This window comes from Octopus sinensis, linkage group LG14, assembly GCF_006345805.1.
Source record: "Octopus sinensis linkage group LG14, ASM634580v1, whole genome shotgun sequence".
Taxonomy (NCBI): Eukaryota; Metazoa; Mollusca; class Cephalopoda; order Octopoda; family Octopodidae; genus Octopus; species Octopus sinensis.
The window spans coordinates 13,708,068-13,730,433 of NC_043010.1; the positions used below are offsets into that span (position 1 = coordinate 13,708,068).

Genomic DNA, 22,366 nt, shown 5'->3' on the forward strand with positions numbered 1-22,366 from the left:
TATGCTTAAAGATATTTATTGAGGAAGAGATGTGGCTAAAGCTTCAAGAATTCAGATTTTAAAAATTATAAACTTTTTTTTTTTTCTAAATCATTCAGTTCTAAAATATATTTTTATCTCTTATCTTTAATGCCATGTCTTTCCATAACTCTTTATATTTGTCTTATAATAAAGATGTTTTCTTTGGTGAATATTTTAATTTATGCAAGACGCCACAAGCGTGATCTATTTAAATGAATTACTCAAATGATAAAATCTTGTTTTGTTTTTTTTCTTCTGTATAGTATGAAAACAGAAAACTAAATCCTTGTTTATCGTTGATTATTTTATGCCTTATGTGGGGTCAGTCGGTAATTACGATAAAGAAATTCCAACCATAAGGTTAAAATATTAATCACAAGTCTGTTTTAATATATCAGTTCAAAGAATTAGTTCTTTGATTTTTCCCAATTAAAGTCGGATATATTTCCAGACGAACACTTACACCGGTTGGTAGGCGAATTTCTTCTTCGGTAATTTTTCTGCATCCATTAATTTGCTCTTTTCATATTCTTACCTTATTTTCAAATATTTATGTTTCAATTTTCGATCGCTTTATTTATTATTATGCTTTGCTGACGATTTGCCGTTTCCTTTCAAGAAATAGCAATACATTCTGCAAAAATCCGGCGACTATACAGGATAGAGAGAGACTGTAATTTTTTATCTTTTTCTTCTATTTTTTGACAATGTAATTAAGTAAAAGAAGTTGCTTTTTTTATTATATTTCTTTTCGTCTTTCGCTTTCGTTGACCTAGCTATTCCTACTTAGCACTCTGCTTACGATCTGGCTTCTTTTTTCAATTACCTCAAAAGAAAAATATCATTTTAAAGCTATAATATTCTGAGAATCCAAGCAACTGTTATTATTTATTATTATTTGCTCTGTAAAATTCTATATGTTCTTATTTTTATTCCAAGTATTGCAGCTTGTGGGTCATATTTTAGGGCCTACTTTTAATTTGTCTTTTATATGTGTGTGTGTACGTGCTTGTCTGTCCAATTAGTGATGTGAATTTCGCTGTTCACACTCACACGGGCGCGCGCATTTATGTATATATATACATTGATGTATGTGTCTGAGAGAGAGAAGGGCACTTGTCTGTATGCGTGAGAGTGAAGAGGTATTTGTGAGAGAGAGAAAGAGAGAGAGTGCGTGTGTGTGTGTGTGAAGGCTGATGGGGGGTATTAGTGTCTGATGACAAACTATGTTTGACATTGTTGTTGGGGGAAAATTGACAATGAAACACTTAAGCTGTGGAGCTTGGAAAAATCGTCAGGCTAGCTTAGTCGCTGCACCTCAGAAAATGGGACAATGTTTTATAAAAGATAAAAAAATAAAAAACAACCCCCCATGTAAGTAAGTGTAAAAATTCTTGTTGAATTCATGTTAAGTTTTTGAAAACAGACACCTTTTTGTATAGAAAACGGCCTTGCATTCTTTCTCTCTCCTGTTAATTGTTTGTTTTGCTTTTTCTCTGTGGAGAAATCAACATTAAATTAATGGAAGAAAATATTCTTTGTGTATTTAAGATGTCGACATCGTTACCATCAAGTTGAAATATTCTGCATGTTCTATATATATTATTTCTCAACCGTATTTCTAAAACTTTCTTTAAATAATTTTTTCGTAGTTTATATAAACCCAATATTGGTTTTTCTTTAAAGTTATACTTAGATAAATTCTGTAATATTGTAAATTTTTATAGTAGTTTGCTTTAATTAGAAAACATATTCGAGGCGATCGTTCCAAAAAATCGCCTCATTTGTATCTATTTTTCTCTGCATAGAAGTTTATTTTCTCCCTTCTAAGATGTCACGACTTCTCATTTATTTTTGCATGGGTCATTTGAGTCATGCTCTTCTTCGTAGGACGTCGTAGGATTTGATGCTAAAGTAATATATACGTTGTTTATATTATACATACATGCATGCATACATACACACACACATTTTATATAGTGTGCATTTTTTTGGACTTATGGACAACTGTGAGTGTGTATGTATGTGTGTATATATATATGTATATGTGTATATATATATATATGTGTGTATATATATGTATATGTGTGTGTGTATATATATATGTGTGTTGTGTATATATATATATGTATATGTGTGTATGTATGTGTATATATATGTGTGTGTGTATATGTATGTATGTGTGTATGTATATATATGTGTGTGTATATGCATGTGTGTATGTATATATATATGTGTGTGTGTATATGCATGTGTATGTGTATATATATATATGTGTGTGTGCATATATGAATGTGTATGTGTATATATGCATGTGTATGTGTATATATATATATATATGTGTGTGTATATATGTGTGTGTATATATATGTGTGTGTATATATATATGTGTATATATATGTATGTGTATATATATATGTGTGTGTATGTATATATGTGTGTGTGCATGCGTATATATATGTGTATGCATATGTATGTGTGTATAATATATGTATATGTTTGTGTGTGTGTATATATATATATATATATACATATGTTTGAATGTACGTAAATATATGTATGTGTATATATGTATATGTGTGTGTGTATACATACGTGTTTGTATGTGTATAGAAGTGTGTATGTAAGATTGTGCGAGCGTGTATGTATAAGTGCATGGGTATATGTATATACAACCGTATATCTCTCTCAGCATATATATATATATGATTTACACAAACAAGCAATACCTAGTTATTTTATTAGCAGTATCATCGTAGAATGGTGAAATCCACTTAAAACATGCCGTTAGATTTCACATTTTATTTTTATTTTGTGATGCATTCTTTAGTAACGTCCCTTGCTTTAGGTTTTAAGTTCAAATCTTGCCGAGGTCAACTTTACATTTTCATCCTTCTGGAGCTCGATATAAAACCAGTGCCTATTAAGTGTTTGTAGTCAATCTAGTCGGTTGTACCTTTCATTACTTCCTCTCGAAGCTGTGGCCTTCTACCCGTGTTTGAAATTATTCAGTTTCAAAAAAAATATTTCATCGGTTATCTCTGACCTGAGAATTATTCCACTACATCTGTTGAAAGTCAGATGTTGGCCTGTTCTGAATAGGGCCTTCTGTGTGTTGAAGGAGGGGGATTTACCTGTTACCCCCTACCCCTTGTCTTTTGTTGATGTTTTTTTAAAAATATTTTTCAGTTTCTTTTCTTTTTTTTTACCTACCTTGTACAATAATCCCTATTCGCGCCTAAGATCTTTATTGTACATCTTTCGTCCATTGTCCCGACGTTAATTCCTATAATCCTTTCTCCTATAGACACAAGTCCTGGAATTTGGTGGGAGGGGATTGAGCAATCTTAGTGCTCAACTGTTACTTATTTTTATCGACTCCCGAAAGGATGAAAGGCAAAGTCGATCTCGGCGGAATTTAATCCCAGAACGTAAAGACGGACAAAATACTGCTGCCCACCGTGCTACGATTCTACCAGTTCGCCACCTTGTTAACTCTTATTATTGCCATTTCTTAGGAGAGGGGTTGCCAACTAACTGGTAGGACCAGGATGGGTGCTTAATGCCTTCACATATCATTTTGATACAACCATTCTTTTAGCTGTGCACACTAGTAACCGCTGAAGTGAAGATAGGGTAAACTAGTATGCAAGTTTTTCAATTTAAAGCAAATAATAAAATTCCTTCTTATTTTGTCACAAGGCCAGCAATTTTAAGGGGTGGGGAAATCGATTACATCGATTTCACTGCTTAACTGGGATGTATTTTATCCATCCTGAAAGGATGAAAGGCGGCAAAGTAAACCTCGGCAGAATTTGAACTCAGAACGTAAAGACGGACAAAATGCCGCTAAGCATTTTCCCCGGCGTGCTAACGATTCTGCCAGCTCACCGCCTTGCCACAAGGGCAATCAATTTTGGGGGTGGGGATGGGACGAGTCGATTACATCGATCCCCAGTGTTTCACTGGTACTTAATTTATCAACCTTGGAAGGATGAAAGGCAAAGTCGATCTCGGTGGAATTTGAACTCAGAACGTAGCAACTGACGAAATACCACTAAGCATTTTGCCTGGCGTGCTAACGATTCTGCCAGCTCGCCGCCTTAATAATAATAGTAATCCTTTCTACTGTAGGCACAAGGCCTGAAATTTTTGGGGGGGTGACTAGTCAATTACATCGACCCTATTGTTTCACTGGTACTTAATTTATCGACCCTGAAAGGATGAAAGGCAAAGTTAAACCTCGGCGGAATTTGAACTCAGAACGTAAAGACGGATGAAATGCCGCTAAACCTTTTTGCCCAGCGTGCTAACAATTCTGCCAGTTCGCTGCCTTAATAATAATAAGGGGTTTCAGATTTCGCCACATTTTAGGGGAGGGGACGAGTCGATTACATCGACCCCCTGTGTTCAACTGGGACTTATTTTATCGACCCTGAAAGGATAACAAGTACCTTTTTGCTGTAGGCTCAAGGCCTGAAGTTTGTTGGGAGGGGACATAGTCGATTACATCGACCCCAGTGCTTGAATGATACTTAATTTATCGACCCCCGAAAGGTTGAAAGGTAAAGTCGACCTCGGCGGAATTTGAACACTGTACTAACGATTCTGCCAGCTCGTCGCCTTTATAATTAAGCAAAACAATAAAACCAGAATATTAGTTGGTTTCTGGTTTCTTTTTTCATTTTGAGGGTTTTTCTTTCAATTGTAGGATTAAATTTTTTAATTCTTCTTTTTCAAAATGCCATCTGGCTTACGAGATGGGGAACGGAGGTAGAGATGCTGTTCGCTGTCTCAGGTCTCATAGTTTTATACCTCTTGCTAAAAGAAAAGGGTAGTTTGTTTTTTGGGGGAGTTTTTTCCTAATATTTTAGTATTCCTACCTTTCATACAACAAGAAATGGCAATCTTTCAGAGAAAGTATATCAAATCCAAAAGTATTCGGCAATTTCCGTAAAAAAACAAAACTTCTATTTCCTTAATTATTTGTTTTCAGCTGAATCGCTTACGTTTAAATGTATTTTTGTGTATGTATGTGTTTATGTAAATGTTTGTATATTTGTATGTGTTTGCACATAAACACATATAATCTTTTACTTGTTTCAGTCATTTGACTGCGGCCATGCTGGAGCACCGCCTTTAATCGAGCAATTCGACCCCGGGACTTATTCTTTTGTAAGCCCAGTACTTATTCTATCGGTTACTTTTGCCGAACCGCTAAGTAACGGGGACATAAACACACCAGCATCGGTTGTCAAGCAATGCTAGGGGGACAAATACAGACACACAAACACACACACGCATATATATATATACGACGGCCTTCTTTCAGTTTCCGTCTACCAAATCCACTCACAAGGCATTGGTCGGCCGAAGGCCATAGTAGAAGACACTTGCCCAAGGTGCCACGCAGTGGGACTGAACCCGGAACCATGTGGCTGGTAAACAAGCTACTTACTACACAGCCACTCCTGCATATATACAAAAATTTTCATAAACATAAGAAATTAAGCTGATAGAATATTAAAAGTAAAAAATAGAAATTGTCGAAACAAATACTTTCAGTTTTGATTTACTCCGAAGGATCGCCCAAGAAGTTATGATTCTATAACTGATACACTGTCAGTTGTGACAACGAGGGTAACAGTTGATCCGATCAACGGAACAGCCTGCTCGTGAAATTAACGTGCAAGTGGCTGAGCACTCCACAGAGACCCGTGCCCTTAACGTAGTTCTCAGGGATATTTAGCATGTCACAGAATGTGACAAAGCCGACCCTTTGAATTATAGGTACCAACTCATTTTTGCCTGCTGAATGGACTGGGGCAACGTGTCTTGCTTAAGGACACAATGCTGCGCCGCTGGGAATCGAACTCACGACTTTACGCTCGTGAGTCGATTACCCTAACCACTGAGCCCACTTTTTATTTTCTTCTTTTCCTATAAGGTATGGGACTTGGAAGGACAGCTTATTTTTAAAACGCCACCAAATTAAATATGCATTCATTTTTAGTCATACATATATATACCCGATAGAATAAGTACTGGGCTTACAAAAGAATAAGTCCCGGGGTCGAGTTGCTCGATTAAAGGCGGTGCTCCAGCATGGCCGCAGTCAAATGACTGAAACAAGTAAAAGAGAAAAGAGAATACCCAAACACGCGCAAATATGTATGTGTATGTAAATTAAAATGGCAAGGGAATAAGAATTCGTCATAAACGTCAATAGCTCACTGATGTTTTCTGCTAAGATGCAATGCAGTTGAGTGCTTACGAATTACTTCGTCAGAGCTTTAAAAACGAAGTGCAACTTTGAGTGATAACTTCTTATTCCTTTGTCATTTTAATTTCTTATTACTGCTCTGCACTCGACTGGCATTTTGTTCTGAAGCATATGTGTGTTGAATTTCTAACACCAGGTTATGAGTATCGCTATGCCTAAGCGAAAGAACAATAATAATTCATTCGGATCTTTTATTGGCCACAAGGGCCTAATATAAATAAACATAAAGGACATACAATTATATTAAAAGACAAAAAAACCGGACGATACAATGGGTTTTGACGTTCGTGTACACAGTAATTAAGAGTAAAAATTAAACAGGTAAAACTCCCAATAGGGGAGGTGCTTTAAAGGTTACTCGGGTGCGTGTCGGGGGGGAGCACACTTGTATAGGTATGCCATATATGAGAGAAGTGCACGACTATTATCGATGCTCGAGATAACCATGATGATGGTTCGATCGGTGGTCTCGATGTTGACACGAGATCCACTCGTCCTAATCGACAATGCTTCATACTAGTCAATGGATCAGTTTGGCTATAGGAATATGAATCTCGCAATATTCCTTGGCACTGAACAGTGCAGCGCCCCTGCGCTTTATTTGATGTATCTTGGGATCTTTTCGAATGAAAGGCAGTTTTTTAAAATAATTTCCACCTAACTAAACACTTTTAAACTTCGTATACTGGTAGAATGGGTTTATAAAACATCTTTTTCTCTTGGCTTTATTGAGAAAATTCTATATTTTGTAAGATTTTTGTTGTTGTTTTTTTCTTCAATTTCTGCAATTTCAACCAATAAGTGACGTCTATTGAGGTGAAAACATTCTGTGCCGTATGAATATGTCCCTCGTTTAAGAAACAGATTAGGTTTATTTACATTTGTAAAGAAAAAAAGATACCCTTCCCCCCACCCCTAATCCTAACCCTAAAACAGATTGAAATGCAATAGATCGATACTAGGGTCATAATTATGGGTGACAATTTCATATGACACCGCTAGAATTTTTTTACCGAAAAGATCCGTATCTTGTCCTTTTAAATTGATGTACCTAAAATAGGTGAAGGTAAAGAATACGCACACCCGATGTTAACAGTCAGGGTTTTTTGTTGCATCGAAAACGAGTGGTGTGCGTATTCTTTACCTCCGCCCCCTAACACATTCGAATGTTATAATTACAATATTGTATCTGTAAAACGTTCTTTATATATTTTCTTGTGTCTAGGGAGAGTCGCTACGCATAAACAAAAGCGAAATTATTTATATACCACTTTATAATGGTATATAAACTAAGTCTTAAGTGAACCAAACGAGATAGGTGCTTGTGTGTGTTAAATTGCAGTACTTGTTCTGTATACTTTGAATTATACAGACTTAAACAAAGTGTATATAACGGTTTATTTATATATGTATGTGTGCGTGTGTTCTTAAACATCTCTCCTCCTTATTTCACATAATTGTTTGAGCTCACAATCAAGTTAATTAGTCAAACAAATACTATTCTGAATTTTTATTTTATAATTTCCATTGGATATGGGGGTTCAGCTAAATTTTATGCACATTTCAAATGCAAAATATAAAATTAATTTATGATTTTCTTAATTTTTTTAATTAACTTCTTTAGTGCGTAGTTAATTAAACCACTTTGTCTTAATATTATTGTTTGTATATGTTTTTAGCTAAGCTTATTTTCATGTTTATTATCCCCAAATATTTCATCGAATATTTTTTCTAGTATTCTTTTATAATTAATTAATCCTTATAAAGTTAAATTGCCACTGATTTTTACGTAGTAGAAACTAATTAAAGCATTATATTATGCATTGATATAGATTTAAACAAAATGAAACCATGACCAAATCACGGAACACTGAAAGAACTTCAGTGTATAAGTTGTTTAGCCCAGAGTCAATCACGATCGAGCAATAATCAAAAGCTGTCTAGGCATGGCCATCCTGTCTTTTGGAAGCATATGTCGGACTACCTTCCCAGATGTGTCCATTATCTAAGAGTGCTGCTGCTTCTTCGAGTTAACTTGGCGACAGGCACCAGTTGTTTACGCTACTACTATCCTGATATTGGTCTTTATATAGCCGAGGTCGACTTTGCCTTTCATCCTCTCGGGGTCAATAAATAAAGTACCAGTTTCGCACTGGGTCGATGTAATCGACTCAATCCCTTTGTCTGTCCTTGTTTGTCCCCTCTATGTTTAGCCCCTTGTGGGCAATAAAGAAACAGATATTGGTCTTTATATAGCCGAGGTCGACTTTGCCTTTCATCCTCTCGGGGTCAATAAATTAAGTGCCAGTTATGTACTGGGGTCGATGTAATCTACTCAATCCCTTTGTCTGTCCTTGTTTGTCCCCTCTATGTTTAGCCCCTTGTGGGTAGTAAAGAAATATATATACAATTATTAGGTTTTGAGTTTTAAAATATATTATTTGTATCTTGAACTCGCGGTATAAATAGATATATTTTTGACCCGTGTTTACTGTTTTAGTGTGCTGCTAGTCGTTCTAATTCTCCCCTAATTAATGTCAATGTTGCTAACTGCCTCTGGGTGTTTCTATTTTTTCCTCGGCTAAATTGAAATTTTCAATTTACAATTTTTGTGGCATTCAGTACATCACCGTTTGACTTAATTATTCAAATTTGTGTCATTGGTTCGTTCGAGTTACTTCTTAGCCTCATTTTAATTATATTTTATAAGATTTTTTAGCGTAGTCCAAAAGCATGTCTACGTATGAGAACGTGAAGAATCGCTCTCAACCTTATTTTAATATATACTCTTTTACTTGTTTCAGTCATTTGACTGCGGCCATGCTGGAGCACCGCCTTTAGTCGAGCAAATCGACCTGGGGACTTATTCTATCGGTCTCTTTTGCCGAACCGCTAAGTGACGGGGACGTAAACACACCAGCATTGGTTGTCAAGCAATGCTAGGGAGACAAACACACACATACATATATATATATATATATATACATATATACGACAGGCTTCTTTCAGTTTCCGTCTACCAAATCCATTCACAAGGCATTGGTCGGCCCGAGGCTATAGCAGAAGACACTTGCCAAAGGTGCCACGCAGTGGGACTGAACCCGGAACCATGTGGTTGGTAAGCAAGCTACTTACCACACAGCCACTCCTGCGCCTATGCAAGTTTGTCATTAAGTCATTCCAGAAGAAGAAAAAAAAACGCATTCACAATTTAACGAAAAGAAATGTTTTCCTTATAACTTAGAATTATTTATTCAATGTAAACACGTTTTAATTTGAAGAAAATGCTTACGATATAACTCCATACGCAGATGAAGATTTATTCAATTAAAATATAAGCAGAAAAAAGTTGAGTATTATTTATACAGGCAGCTGAATCTTTACTGTTGTCGGTAAAAGGGTTTCTAACAAAATGTTAAAACCTGCTTTCATGCATGCCAAAGGTCAGAGAGTGACAAAATTCGAGATTTCAGTTCTGCCATTTTAGTCAAACTTTTAACTATAGCAGGACCAAATAAAATGTTGGGGTAGAAGATATTGTATTTCCTAACGTTTGTACTATCATTGAGTGCAAGTTTTGTATATGGTAACACAGACATAGCCATGTAGTTAAAAAGTTCACTTTGCAGCCACATGATTTCGGGTTTGATCCATCTGTAAGATGCTTTGGACAAATATTTAAAAAATTTTTTTACTTGTTTCAGTCATTTGACTGCGGCCATGCTGGAGCACCGCCTTTAGTCAAGCAGATCGACCCCAGGACTTGTTCTTTGTAAGCCCAGTACTTATTCTATCGGTCTATTTTGCCGAACCGCTAAGTGACGGGGGACATAAACACACCAGCATCGGTTGTCAAGCAATGCTAGGGAAACAAACATAGACACACAAACATATACACACACATATATACGACAGGCTTCTTTCAGTTTCCATCTACCAAATCTACTCACAAGGCATTGGTCGGCCCGGGGCTATAGCAGAAGACACTTGCCCAAGATGCCACGCAGTGGGACTGAACCCGGAACCATGTGGTTGGTAAGCACGCTACTTACCACACAGCCACTTTCTACCATTACTTTAGGCCAGTCATGAGCAAACAGCAATCCACAGGACTTTCTGAATGGCACACTGTCAAAAGATTACCTTGAATTACTTTCAGTAAGGTAGTTTATTACCTGATAATAAGTCGTGTCTTATGCGCCCAACGACTCAAAAGTTTTTTTAAAAACAAAAGTTCTTATTTCTTTACTGCCCACAAGGGGCTAAACACAGAGGGGACGAACAAGGACAGACAAAGGGATTAAGTCGATTACAGCGACCCCAGTGCATAACTGGTACTTAATTTATCGACCCCCAAAGGATGAAAGGCAAAGTCGACCTCGGCGGAATTTGAACTCAGAACATAACGGCAGACGAAATACCGCTAAGCATTTCGCCCGGCGTGCTAACGTTTCTGCCAGCTCGCCGCCACAAAAGTTCTGTCATTGAAAACCCTCAACATTTGACATTCACTGAAGTTTTACAAAGCTCAGGCGAAATTCTTAATACAGTATTGTTCCCATGTTTGGGACAACTGTGTTGTGCCCATATCACCATGGAGTATATCTAGAGTAAGGCCTCTTGATCGATTGGCATAAAGTCACTCACAGACATTCTCCAGTCTCTGATCCACATGCCTATCGTTTCCTCTCCTTTTGTACTCCTATTACAATGGCCTCTGCTTCTCGGATCTAAATGTTCTCTTGTACCACCTCTATTCAAGCATTCCTGACTTATTCATTTCACTTCCTTTTTATCACCCAAGTTGTTTCCACCCCCTAGGCCCCATACTAATCCTTTCTTGTGTCAACATGTAACAGTTTCAGTGGAATGTTAATGGCATCAACCTCACCTGTCTCTGAGCACCTGCAAAGGTCAAGGACACTGTACTTTTCTCTAGATCCAGCAAGTAAGAGATGGAAAGTGGAGGCACATGGCCTAGTGGTTAGAGCAGCGGACTTGCGGTCGAGGGATCGCGGGTTCGAATCTCAGACCAGGCGATGTGTGTGTTTATGAGCGAAAACACCTAAGCTCCACGCAGCTCTGGCAGAAGGTAATGGCGAACTTCTGCTAACTCTTTTGCCACTAAATTTCTCTCACTCTTTCCTCCTGCATCTTGCAGCTCACCTGTGACAGACCAGCGTCCTGTCCAGGTGGGGAACCTATACGCCAAGAAACCGGGAAACCGGCCCTTATGAGCCAGGCATGGCTCGAGAAGGAACAAACAAACAAAAAATAAGAGATGGAAACCACCTGGAAGCATGTCACCTGTTCTTTAGTAGTAAACTTAATCTATCACTCCTTTTAACACTGCTTGTGTACCTTTTGCAGAGTTTATTCCTTTACAGATATTTACCAGACATTCTAAAGCACTATGTAATAATGCAATGCAGGATCAGATCAGATCAGATCAGATAAGTAAAAAAAATGGTTCGAAAATCTTGATAAAATTCTTCTTCCTCTAAAATGCATGTTTTATTTGTGCAAATGTGATTTGTTCATATTTCAAAAACTTAGGATCAAACAAAGCTGTTACTAATCAGCTGTTGTGAAAGTTAACATAGTATAATTGATCTGATTAATGATACAAAATATGTCAGTTTCTATACTAGAGAATATTCTTGCAACTCATCTTCAATCAGCAATAATTCTATCTTTTATCTTCTGCTTGTTTCAGTCATTGGACTGCAGTCATACTGGAGCATGATCCCCCAGTACTTTTTTTTTTTTAATTTATCTGTCTATTTTACCAAACTGTTAAGTTACAGGGTCAGAAACAAACTTGTAACATACAGTGGTGGGGATAAACACACATTCACACACATGTGCAATGAGGTTGTTTTGTTTTTTTTTCAGTTTCTGTATACCAAATCCACTCACACAGCTTTGGTCAGCACAGAACTGTCGTAGAAGACACCCAATGTCCAACATTGTGGGACTAAACCCTAGACAACATGGTTAGGGAGAAAACTTCTGTGCCTAGAGAAGTTTTAGTTTAACCCTTTAGTGTTCAGATTATTCTGACAAATGTGATGTTTGTTTATTTAAAATGGTTTGAATTAATCATGCATTAATCTTGTAGTTTAGAGATTTCGGTGATGTGATTTTTTTAGTTTTAGAATGACATGGTAGGGCTGAGGTGAGAGGCGAGAGCTGGTCAGTTTCAATATAAAACAGGTTAAATATTTTGGCCAGATATGGCCGGTTTGAATGCTAAAGGGTTAATGCATTAAAGTTAAAAATGCAAAACAACTTGGTTTTCATTGTTGTACTTTTAAAGATTTTCAAAATAACTTTAAGGACCAGAAGCAGAAATCAAAATCAGAATCGTTAATATGACTTGAGATTTTGAGATTATTTAACCCTTTAGTGTTCAGATTACTTTGTCAAATGTAAAGCTTATTTATTCACACTGTTTTGAATTAATTAACTTTGTAGCTTTGAGATTTCACTGATGTGATTAATTTTAGGACATTGGTGGGTTGGTGTAAGATGCTGGATGTAGCTAGTTTGATCATAAAACAGGTAGAATATTTGGGTCAGATGTAGCCAGATTAAAGGCTAAAAGGTTAAGGTGTATAAACTTGTCAATATCAGGAAACGTGTTTGGTTAGTAAAGTGTTGAGGTTACAACTCTATGAGTCATGTTTTCAAAACTTACCTCAGTTATATTTGTTGTGCTTTTATGCAAGGTTTGTTAGTTTGTTCAAACTTCCTCTCTTTACTCTTTACTCTTTTACTTGTTTCAGTCATTTGACTGCGGCCATGCTGGAGCACCACCTTTAATCGAGCAACTCAACCCCTGGACTTATTCTTTTGTAAGCCCAGTACTTATTCTATCGGTCTCTTTTGCCGAACCACTAAGTAACGGGGACATAAACACACCAGCATCGGTTGTCAAGCAATGCTAGGGAGACAAACATACTCACACAAACACACACACACACACCACACACACATATATATATATATATATACATATATACGACGGACTTCTTTCAGTTTCCGTCAACCAAATCCACTCACAAGTCTTTGGTCGGCCGGAGGCTATAGCAGAAGACACTTGCCCAAGGTGCCACGCAGTGGGACTGAACCCGGAACCATGTGGTTGGTAAACAAGCTACTTACCACACAGCCACTCCTGCGCCTATTTTAACTTCTTATCATTTTCCTCAATATCCTCCACAGTTTCCAGTGTGTGGGATGTGGACTCAACACTAGTCAGTTCACTTTTGCCATTGGTTCTTATTTGTAGCAAGGACAACAGTTTCACTAAATCTAATAATACATCTAGCTAAGTCTTCATTAACTTGGACATCCATTTTCCCATGCTTACATGGGTCAAATAAGTCTTCTCCAGTATTGTCTGACCACTTGTTACTTTCCTTTGTTATTTCCATCATCATGTGATCACCGTGACCGACCAGACCATCAGATGTTGCTACACATTGCTGGTCACAATGCGTTCGCATTGTTTTTTTAGCCTTCGAATGACACCACCCCGCTGACTAAGCGAGCAGGCCAACAGAAGAAAGAGTGAGAGGAGGAGTGATGAAAGAGTACAGCAGGGATCACCACCCCCTGCCGGAGCCTCGTGGAGATTTTTAGGTGTTTTCGCTCAATAAACACACACAATGCCCGGTCTGGGAATCGAAACCGCGATCCTACGACCGCGAGTCCACTGCCCTAACCACTGGGCCATTGCGCCTCCACATTTCCATCATAAAGTTACATATTCTAAGATCATCCTTCATCACTTCATCTTACATCTTCGTCTTGTCTTGTCCAGGCACTTCCCACTTGGACTGCTTGTCATTTCATCCAAATTGTTCAGCTTTATATGCAACATGTCTCTAATTCAATGAATGCACGTCTTTCACAAAGCCCTTCCAGCATGTTAAATTTTACTTTTGTAATTCAAAAGAGTCTGTCTGGTAGATCCCACTCTTTTTTTCATATGAAACAAAACAGTTTGAGAAAGAAATTTCTAGTGATCCGATTAGAGATATTTGGCCTTCGTACATCATCTCCAGTCAAAATCTCTTTGGATTGTAAAATGCTATTAGCTGTTCTTTTATATATACATATATATATATATATATATATATATATATATATATATATAAATGGCAAAATGTCTGTGTGTGTGTCCTTTATACAAATTCAAAATTTTTCAGTTAGAGGGCTCGCACTTTTTATGGTGGTTGTGCACATCTTTACATTTCCCCAGTCACCCTGCAAAGCCATTAAAAAGTCAATAGAAGTGGCTGTTTTGTGAATTTTCTATCCAAAACCCAATCAAAATGCCCAAAACTTGATACGCCAGTTGAATGCCAGCTAGCTGTATGTGATTGGTCGGAGATTTGGACAGTACTCGCGTGTATGTGCGCACGCACGCAGCTTTATATGCATGCACTAGCACTATGACCCAGCATTGCCGGGTCATAGTGCTAGTATATATATATATATATATATATATACACACACACACACACACACATGCAAATGGTTTACAAATTTAATTTGTTCCTGAAGGCCATTCATTTTTTAAGCCAGAACTATTTTTCTCATAGGAAATTCAAGAGAAGGCATGGTGAATTCAAGCAGGGATGTGTATTGAGCGAAAGTTAGTCAACAGCTGACACTCCCCCACTGATATTCCCAGCTTGTCACTAAACATTGTTGTTGGCTTGTATGTTCGTTACCTGAAACACCATTTATCACCTGAGATGTTTTATGTTAAAAAAATTGTCTGATCCAATGTGTGTGTGTATGAAGGCGCATGGCTCAGTGGTTGTAGTATCGGGCTCATAATCATGAGGTAATGAGTTCGATTCCCAGACTGGGCTGTGTGTTGTATTCTTGAGCAAGATACTTTATTTCATATTGTTCCAGTTCGTTCAGCTGTAGAAATGAGTTGTAATGTCCCTGGTGCCAAGCTGTATCAGCCCCTTTGCCTTTCCCTTGGATAACATCGGTGCCGTGGATAGGGGAGACTGGAATGCAAGGGCAACTGCTGGTCTTCCATAAACAACTTTACCCCGACTTGTGCTTCAGAGGGGAACTTTCTAGGTGCAATCCCATGGCTATTCATAACCGAAGGGGATTTTCACCCTAGATATATGTATATAAAGGAAAGGAGTTCCTTCAAAGGGGTGTGTAAAACTTCAGATTCATTGGTACATCAGTTGGATACCACATAAATATATATATATATAGGCGCAGGAGCTGCTGTGTGGTAAGTAGCTTGCTAACCAACCACATGGTTCCGGGTTCAGTCCCACTGCGTGGCATCTTGGGCAAGTGTCTTCTGCTATAGCCTCGGGCCGACCAATGCCTTGTGAGTGGATTTGGTAGACGGAAACTGAAAGAAGCCCGTCGTATAATATATGTATATATATACATATGTGTGTATGTTTGTGTCTGTGTTTGTCCCCCTAGCATTGCTTGACAACCGATGCTGGTGTGTTTATGTCCCCGTCACTTAGCGGTTCAGCAAAAGAGACCAATAGAATAAGTACTGAGCTTACAAAGAATAAGTCCCAGGGTCGATTTGCTTGACTAAAGGCGGTGCTCCAGCATGGCCACAGTCAAATGACTGAAACAAGTAAAAGAGTAAAGAGTATATTGGATGGTTCAACCGGGGAAATGGGAAGCCAGGAGGCTGCACCAGGCCCAGTCTGATCTCACAGTGTTTCTACAGCTGGATGCCCTTCCTAACGCCAACCACTCCATGAGTGTAGTGGGTGCTTTTTGCGTGCCACCGGCACAGGTGCCAGGTGAGGCTGGCAACGGCCACGATCGGATTGGTGCCTTTTACGTGCCACCAGCACAGAAGCCAGTCAAGGCGACACTGGCATCGGCCACGTTCGGATGGTGCTTTTTACGTGCCACCGGCACAGGGATCACAACTGCAGTCTCCTCAAGCACAGGGTCGAAACGGTGTTTCTTTACTTGCCACCTGCACAGGAGTCAGTCCAGTGGCCCTGGCAACTGCAGGGTGCCAGTCATAGGATTGGTTCAATTTCGATTCCGATTTCACTTGCCCCAACAGTATGTATATATATACATACTTTATTTAAAAGTAGCAAAAAACCATATTACTCTACCTCTGGTATTTGAGTACTCTTTTTTTTTACATCTTGTTTCACATTTATGTACTTACTCCGATGTGTGTGTGTATATATATATATATATATAATATATATATATATGAGAGAGAGAGAGAGAATGACTTTCAAGCACAAATAATGAAATTTCCATCATAGTTTGAATGAAAATAAATACAAATATAGATACTACGGTCTTATTAATTTTCTAAAACCGATAAATGATTTGCCATGATTTTTTAAAAAACTAATTTGTTTCATCCTGTAAGATATTGATATCCTTTATATGTAATTTGGAATGTTTGCTATTTTGTGGGTTAAATTAATAAAACTGTGTTAAGAACATCTTAACCTTTCTTTAGAATGGTTAAAACGTCCTTAGTACAGTTAGTACTCAGTACATTCTCTAAAGAGAATTGAGAAGAGTATCTGGCCATACATTACCAAATATGGAACTTATAAGTAAGCCATAGTCCTCCAACTCATCATGAAGACTAGTAACTCTGAATAAGAACCGACTTGAATTGTGGCAACCTGTCCAGCTCGTACCAGTATAGAGAGTGGATATAAAATGATGTATTGATTTCAGCATTTTTGGTATAGTTATGAATAGCCTTATGCATTTATAGACAAGATATTGATATTTAGGAAGATTGTTGTATTTCAGAAAGAATAAAATTAAAATCTTTTGTGAAACTGATTTTTTTTTTTCTTTTTTCTTTTTTTTTTTTTTTATTGTCTTTCCAGTGAATAAAGTTTCCAAGCTCTGAAAATGAACACCTCAAGGATGTGAATATCCGAAGCAACACCACTGCCACCAACACCATCAACCATAATAATAACAGAAATTTGAAAGAACATCCATTGACTGCTGTATTACTGTTCACTCACTGCTGAAGGTTGTCTTTTAAATTTCAAAAAAATTCACTTGATTTTACCCGTTTCATTTATAAAGAAGTGTTTTTCTTATCTAAAACTAAAATTTTTGAAATGGTTTCACACAGTTGAATAAAAACTACAAAATTGTGACAATGTCCTCTGAAACTTTTCATAATTCAAGGAAAGAGAAGGAAGCCATTTATGGTTTTAAGACAAACATGGCTGATAAACAGTTTCACAGTAATATGTACGACATGCAGTTTCCACAAAGCTGTGGACTACAACCTGCTGGATCAGGTCCATTAAATGAAAAATCATTTCCTTGGGTTAGTTATAGTGCAGCAAGCAGTAAGCAACCACAGTTTCCAATGAATGGTAAAAATATGCCCGATATAGAGCATTCTCACAGTAAACAACAAACGACTGCTCCTCAACATTCCCCTGACGCTCCACCACAACAACAACAACAACATCCTTCCTCTCAGCCACAACATCCATCTTCTCAGCCACAACATCCATCTTCTCAGCCACAACATCCAACTTCTCAGCCACAACATCCGAATTCTCAGCCACAACATCCATCCTCTCAACCACAACATCCGACTTCTCAACCGCAACATCCGACTTCTCAACCACAGCATCCAACTTCTCAACCTCAACATCAATCAAAAGGAGCTTCCGCAACCGAAAAGCCGTTTCACTGTGATTTGTGTGAAAGTAAATTTGCCAGGCGGGAAACCCTCGTTTCCCACCGAAGAACCCACACTGGGGAAAAACCTTACACTTGCGAAGTCTGTCATAAGCAATTTGCCAGACGAGACACATTGCAGTCTCACAGAAGGACACACACGGGGGAAAAGCCATTTCGATGTGATTTTTGCAGAGAACAATTTGCTCGTAGAGACACTTTACAATCTCATCGTCGGACACACACGGGTGAAAAACCATTTGTTTGCGAAATTTGCCGACGCCAGTTTGCTCAGAGAGATGCGTTGCAGTGTCATAAAAGGACCCATACAGGGGAGAAACCCTTTCGATGTGATCTTTGTGTCGAACGATTTGCTCGAAGGGACACGCTTCTGTCTCACAAACGGACCCATACTGGGGAAAAGCCATATTGTTGTGATGTCTGTCCAAAGCGCTTTGCTCAGAGAGATACTCTCCAGTGTCACAAGCGAACTCACACTGGGGAAAAACCATTCAGCTGCGACCATTGCCCCAAGAGTTTTTCTCAGCGAGACACCTTGCAGTGCCATCGAAGGATTCATACAGGTGAGAAACCATTCCACTGTGACTTGTGTGGTCAGAGATTCGCCCGGAGGGATACACTCCAATGTCACAGACGTACTCACACTGGGGAAAAGCCGTATCATTGCGACGTGTGTCCTAAACAGTTTTCGCAGCGAGACACGCTTCAGTGCCACAAACGAACGCATACGGGGGAGAAACCGTTCCATTGCGACATCTGCGGAGACCAGTTTGCCCGACGGGACACTCTGAAGTGCCACATGCGCCGACACACGGGTGAAAGGCCGTTTCAGTGTGAAGTGTGTGCGGAACGATTCGCTCGTAAGGATACCCTTTGCTGTCACAAGCGGACCCATACATGCGAAAAACCGTTTCATTGCGAATACTGCATTCAGCAGTTCGCACGGCGAGACACGTTACAGACCCACACACGCACACACACTGGGGAAAAACCTTACCAGTGTGGCATATGCGGGAAGCAATTTGCTCGTACTGATGAGTTTGCGCGTCACAAAAGAACGCACGGTACGATACCCACTACACCCAGCACTGTCATCACGCCGATTACGACGACGCCGCCTCCTCCTCCACCGCCGCCACCAATAACAACAACAGCGACCACTACCACCACCACCACAAACCAACATCAAATCAACAGAAAACATAGCCACCCACATTGTTCTGCGGCTACCTTTATGCAAAACAATTTCATCCGAACACCAAACTGTGACAATACCAACAAACGATACACTCCAGTTAGTAACTACATGTGGCAAGCTGTTTATATATAACATTGACCATGTGGCAAGCTGTCTATATATAACATTGACCATGTGGCAAGCTGTTTATATATAACGTTGACCATGTGGCAAGCTGTTTATATATAACATTGACCATGTGGCAAGCTGTTTATATATAACATTGACCATGTGGCAAGCTGTTTATATATAACATTGACCGTGAGAACGCAGTTTGGGTTTGGTTTAATCTAAATTACTTTTTAAGGAACTCAAGCTGGGTGTGTTTATTTCTCACACTTTGCTTCAGCATTATTAATGAATTTGTAGAAATCTATCTTCCTACAGGTATTAATTATGTAGTTTCTAACGACAAGTTTAGTTGTAATTCTAATTTGAATTTTTACTGAAAATATTTACTGATCTAGACATTTTGTACTTTGTCTAGATATTTTTCAATCCTAATTAGACAAAAAAAACAAAAACTATTCAAACATCCTTTACTATTGCTTCCATTAATTAATTATTTAGTTTTTTCATAAGGCAGCAAACTGGTAGAATCATTAGCATGCTGGGTGAAATGCTTGGCGGCATTTCGTCCGTCTGTATGTTCTGAGTTCAAATTCAACCAAGGTCGACTTTACCCTTTCTTCCTTTTGGGGTCGATAAAATAAGTACCAGTTGAGTACTGGGGTCGATGCAGTTGACTTAGCCCCTCCCCAAAATTGCTGGCTTTGTACCAAAATTTGAAATCAGTATTTAGTTTCTCATCTTAGTCAATTAGATATCGTAGTTTGTATGCAACAACTTATAGAACCTAGGTTTCATTAGTGCTACCACTTGTATATTTAGTATATATCTATCATTATAATATAATATACTAAATGAAAAAAAAAACACCTGTCTGTGAAATTCTGTAATTCATTGAGATCCATTCTTCTCTATCTTTATCGTATGTACCGTAGCTCTCTGTACAAATGTGTTTTACCTTTTTACTATGATTCAAGGTGTAACTGCTTCTGTCAGACATTATCAGATTCATCCATAACGATGAAAAGATGGCTTGTAATCATTATGTATCCTGCAAAACTAATTTTTGTGCATGATCTTGTTTTCGTTACGACGTAAAATATACATCTTGCTTCAGTGACCGTAGCTCTTATGTAAAACATTACTATCAACCATTAATGCACATTTTTGCCAGACTACTTTTATTTTCTCCTATTTTTTGACAATTTTTGTTTCATTTTACATGGAAACTTGCACATCCTTATCATAAAGTCGAAATTGATATTGTTTGCTATAATTTCTTCTCTAGGATGATTCAGACCTCAAACGACTTTCAGATTTCAAATTCAATCTTTTTTTAATTTGTCAACAAATAAACGTTTGAATGACATGAAAAAAGAGAGATGAGAAAGGAAAAAGAAAGAATAGAAAAAAGTGTTGGGAAGAAACAGCAGAAGATGGAGGGGGCGATGGGCCACATACCCCAGAACAAAAGGGGTGCTAATCCATGCCCCATTGTAATGACCCCAAGGGTGTTGCTGCAGAGAATGGCTGGTGACACTCACTGCTGCAGCCACTCCACTTTGTGGGGTCATTTCTCTAACCGGTCACCATCATCTCTATTTTGCTGAGGAAATCGGTAATACGGGGTCCTAGAACACCTGAGAGAAAACATGACAAATTTGCTATTTTTTGTCAAAACTAGTGCAACATCTTAAGCATGATTAATTAAGTTAATGATTATTGTTTTTGTTATTTTCTTTTTTTTTTTTTTTTTTTAATTGCATGTTACAATTTGCAGGAAGTAGTTGTTACTCATTAAACTATATCTAAAGTCTATAAACATTAAGAATTTCATATTTCTCTTTGGAACTATTTAGTTCCAAGAGACTGAAGGATCCTCCTTTTGCAATTTTTTTTTTTTTTTTTTTTTTTCATGACAAATTATTTGAATTTTTAACTGAGAATGTTTTGAAAAATGAAGGGAAGAGTTCAACACATTCTTTTTTTTTTATTTTATACTTTTTTAAATAAAAACAAATAGCAGATTTTTTAATATACACAAAATATGCTGCTTCATCAATGCCAAAGATTTTTTTTTTTTTTTCTGTAGTTTATACAGTAAGACTGAAAATATTTTTCACACCATGAACAGACTCTAATCACTCATCCTACCAAAATTCATTTTGAATAAATAATATTATCACTAGAGTACCACCACAGCATGGGCTATTAATATTCATTTTATATCACTGGTGAAACTAAAACATTAGAGTAATTGTTAAGTGAAAACCTGAAATAAAATTTCTGAAAAATACCGAAAAAATCTTTCTGTTTCATTTGATAAACTACACTCGAAGTTGATGTTGATGTTGGTGTTGGTGAATGTTCGATTTTTCAATATATGATAATAGCGTATTAATAGGCGCAGGAGTGGCTGTGTGGTAAGTAGCTTGCTAACCAACCACATGGTTCCGGGTTCAGTCCCACTGCGTGGCATCTTGGGCAAGTGTCTTCTGCTATAGCCCCGGGCCGACCAATGCCTTGTGAGTGGATTTGGTAGACGGAAACTGAAAGAAGCCTGTCGTATATATATATATATATATGTATGTGTGTGTATATGTTTGTGGGTCTGTATTTGTCCCCCTAGCATTGCTTGACAACCGATGCTGGTGTGTTTATGTCCCCGTCACTTAGCGGTTCGGCAAAAAGAGACCAGTAGAATAAGTACTGGGCTTACAATGAATAAGTCCCGGGGTCGATTTGCTCGACTTAAGGCGATGCTCCAGCATGGCCGCAGTCAAATGACTGAAACAAGTAAAAGAGTAACTAAAATCATAATTTGCTTTCAGTCCATAAGTGCAGGTGAGCTTGTGTAGTAAGAAGTCTGCTTCCCCGTCACATAGTTCCAGTTTCAGTCCCACTATGTGGTACCTTGGGCAAATGTCTTCTACCATAACCTCAGGCTGACCAAAACCTTGTAAGTGAATTTGATAGACAGAAACTGAAAGAAGCTCGTTTGTGTATGTGTGCGCGTACAT

The 22,366-nt window shown here is 38.0% G+C and overlaps 1 protein-coding gene across 5 annotated transcripts; it reads left to right on the forward strand.

Annotated features, from left to right (window-relative positions):
• Positions 1-345: 345 nt before the first annotated feature.
• LOC115219161 (gastrula zinc finger protein XlCGF57.1-like) lies at positions 346-21,651 on the forward strand. Of its 5 annotated transcripts, XM_036508648.1 has the most exons (4): positions 1,054-1,395; positions 17,200-17,949; positions 17,992-19,376; positions 19,538-21,651. In XM_036508648.1, the coding sequence occupies exons 2-3, from the start codon at positions 17,484-17,486 to the stop codon at positions 19,368-19,370; spliced, it is 1,845 nt and encodes a 614-aa protein (XP_036364541.1). In that variant the 5' UTR covers positions 1,054-1,395; positions 17,200-17,483; the 3' UTR covers positions 19,371-19,376; positions 19,538-21,651. The 5 variants fall into 5 exon arrangements, with proteins under 5 accessions (XP_036364540.1, XP_036364538.1, XP_036364541.1 ...); XM_036508647.1 differs by lacking the exon at positions 1,054-1,395 and adding an exon at positions 346-488 and having other exon boundaries at positions 17,200-19,376; XM_036508645.1 differs by lacking the exon at positions 1,054-1,395 and adding an exon at positions 519-694 and having other exon boundaries at positions 17,200-19,376.
• The last annotated feature ends 715 nt before the right edge of the window (positions 21,652-22,366 follow it).

Excerpts from the sequence above, each read along its gene's own strand:
- LOC115219161 (XM_036508647.1), top strand. The coding sequence starts at position 17,484 with ATGTCCTCTGAAACTTTTCATAATTCAAGGAAAGAGAAGGAAGCCATT.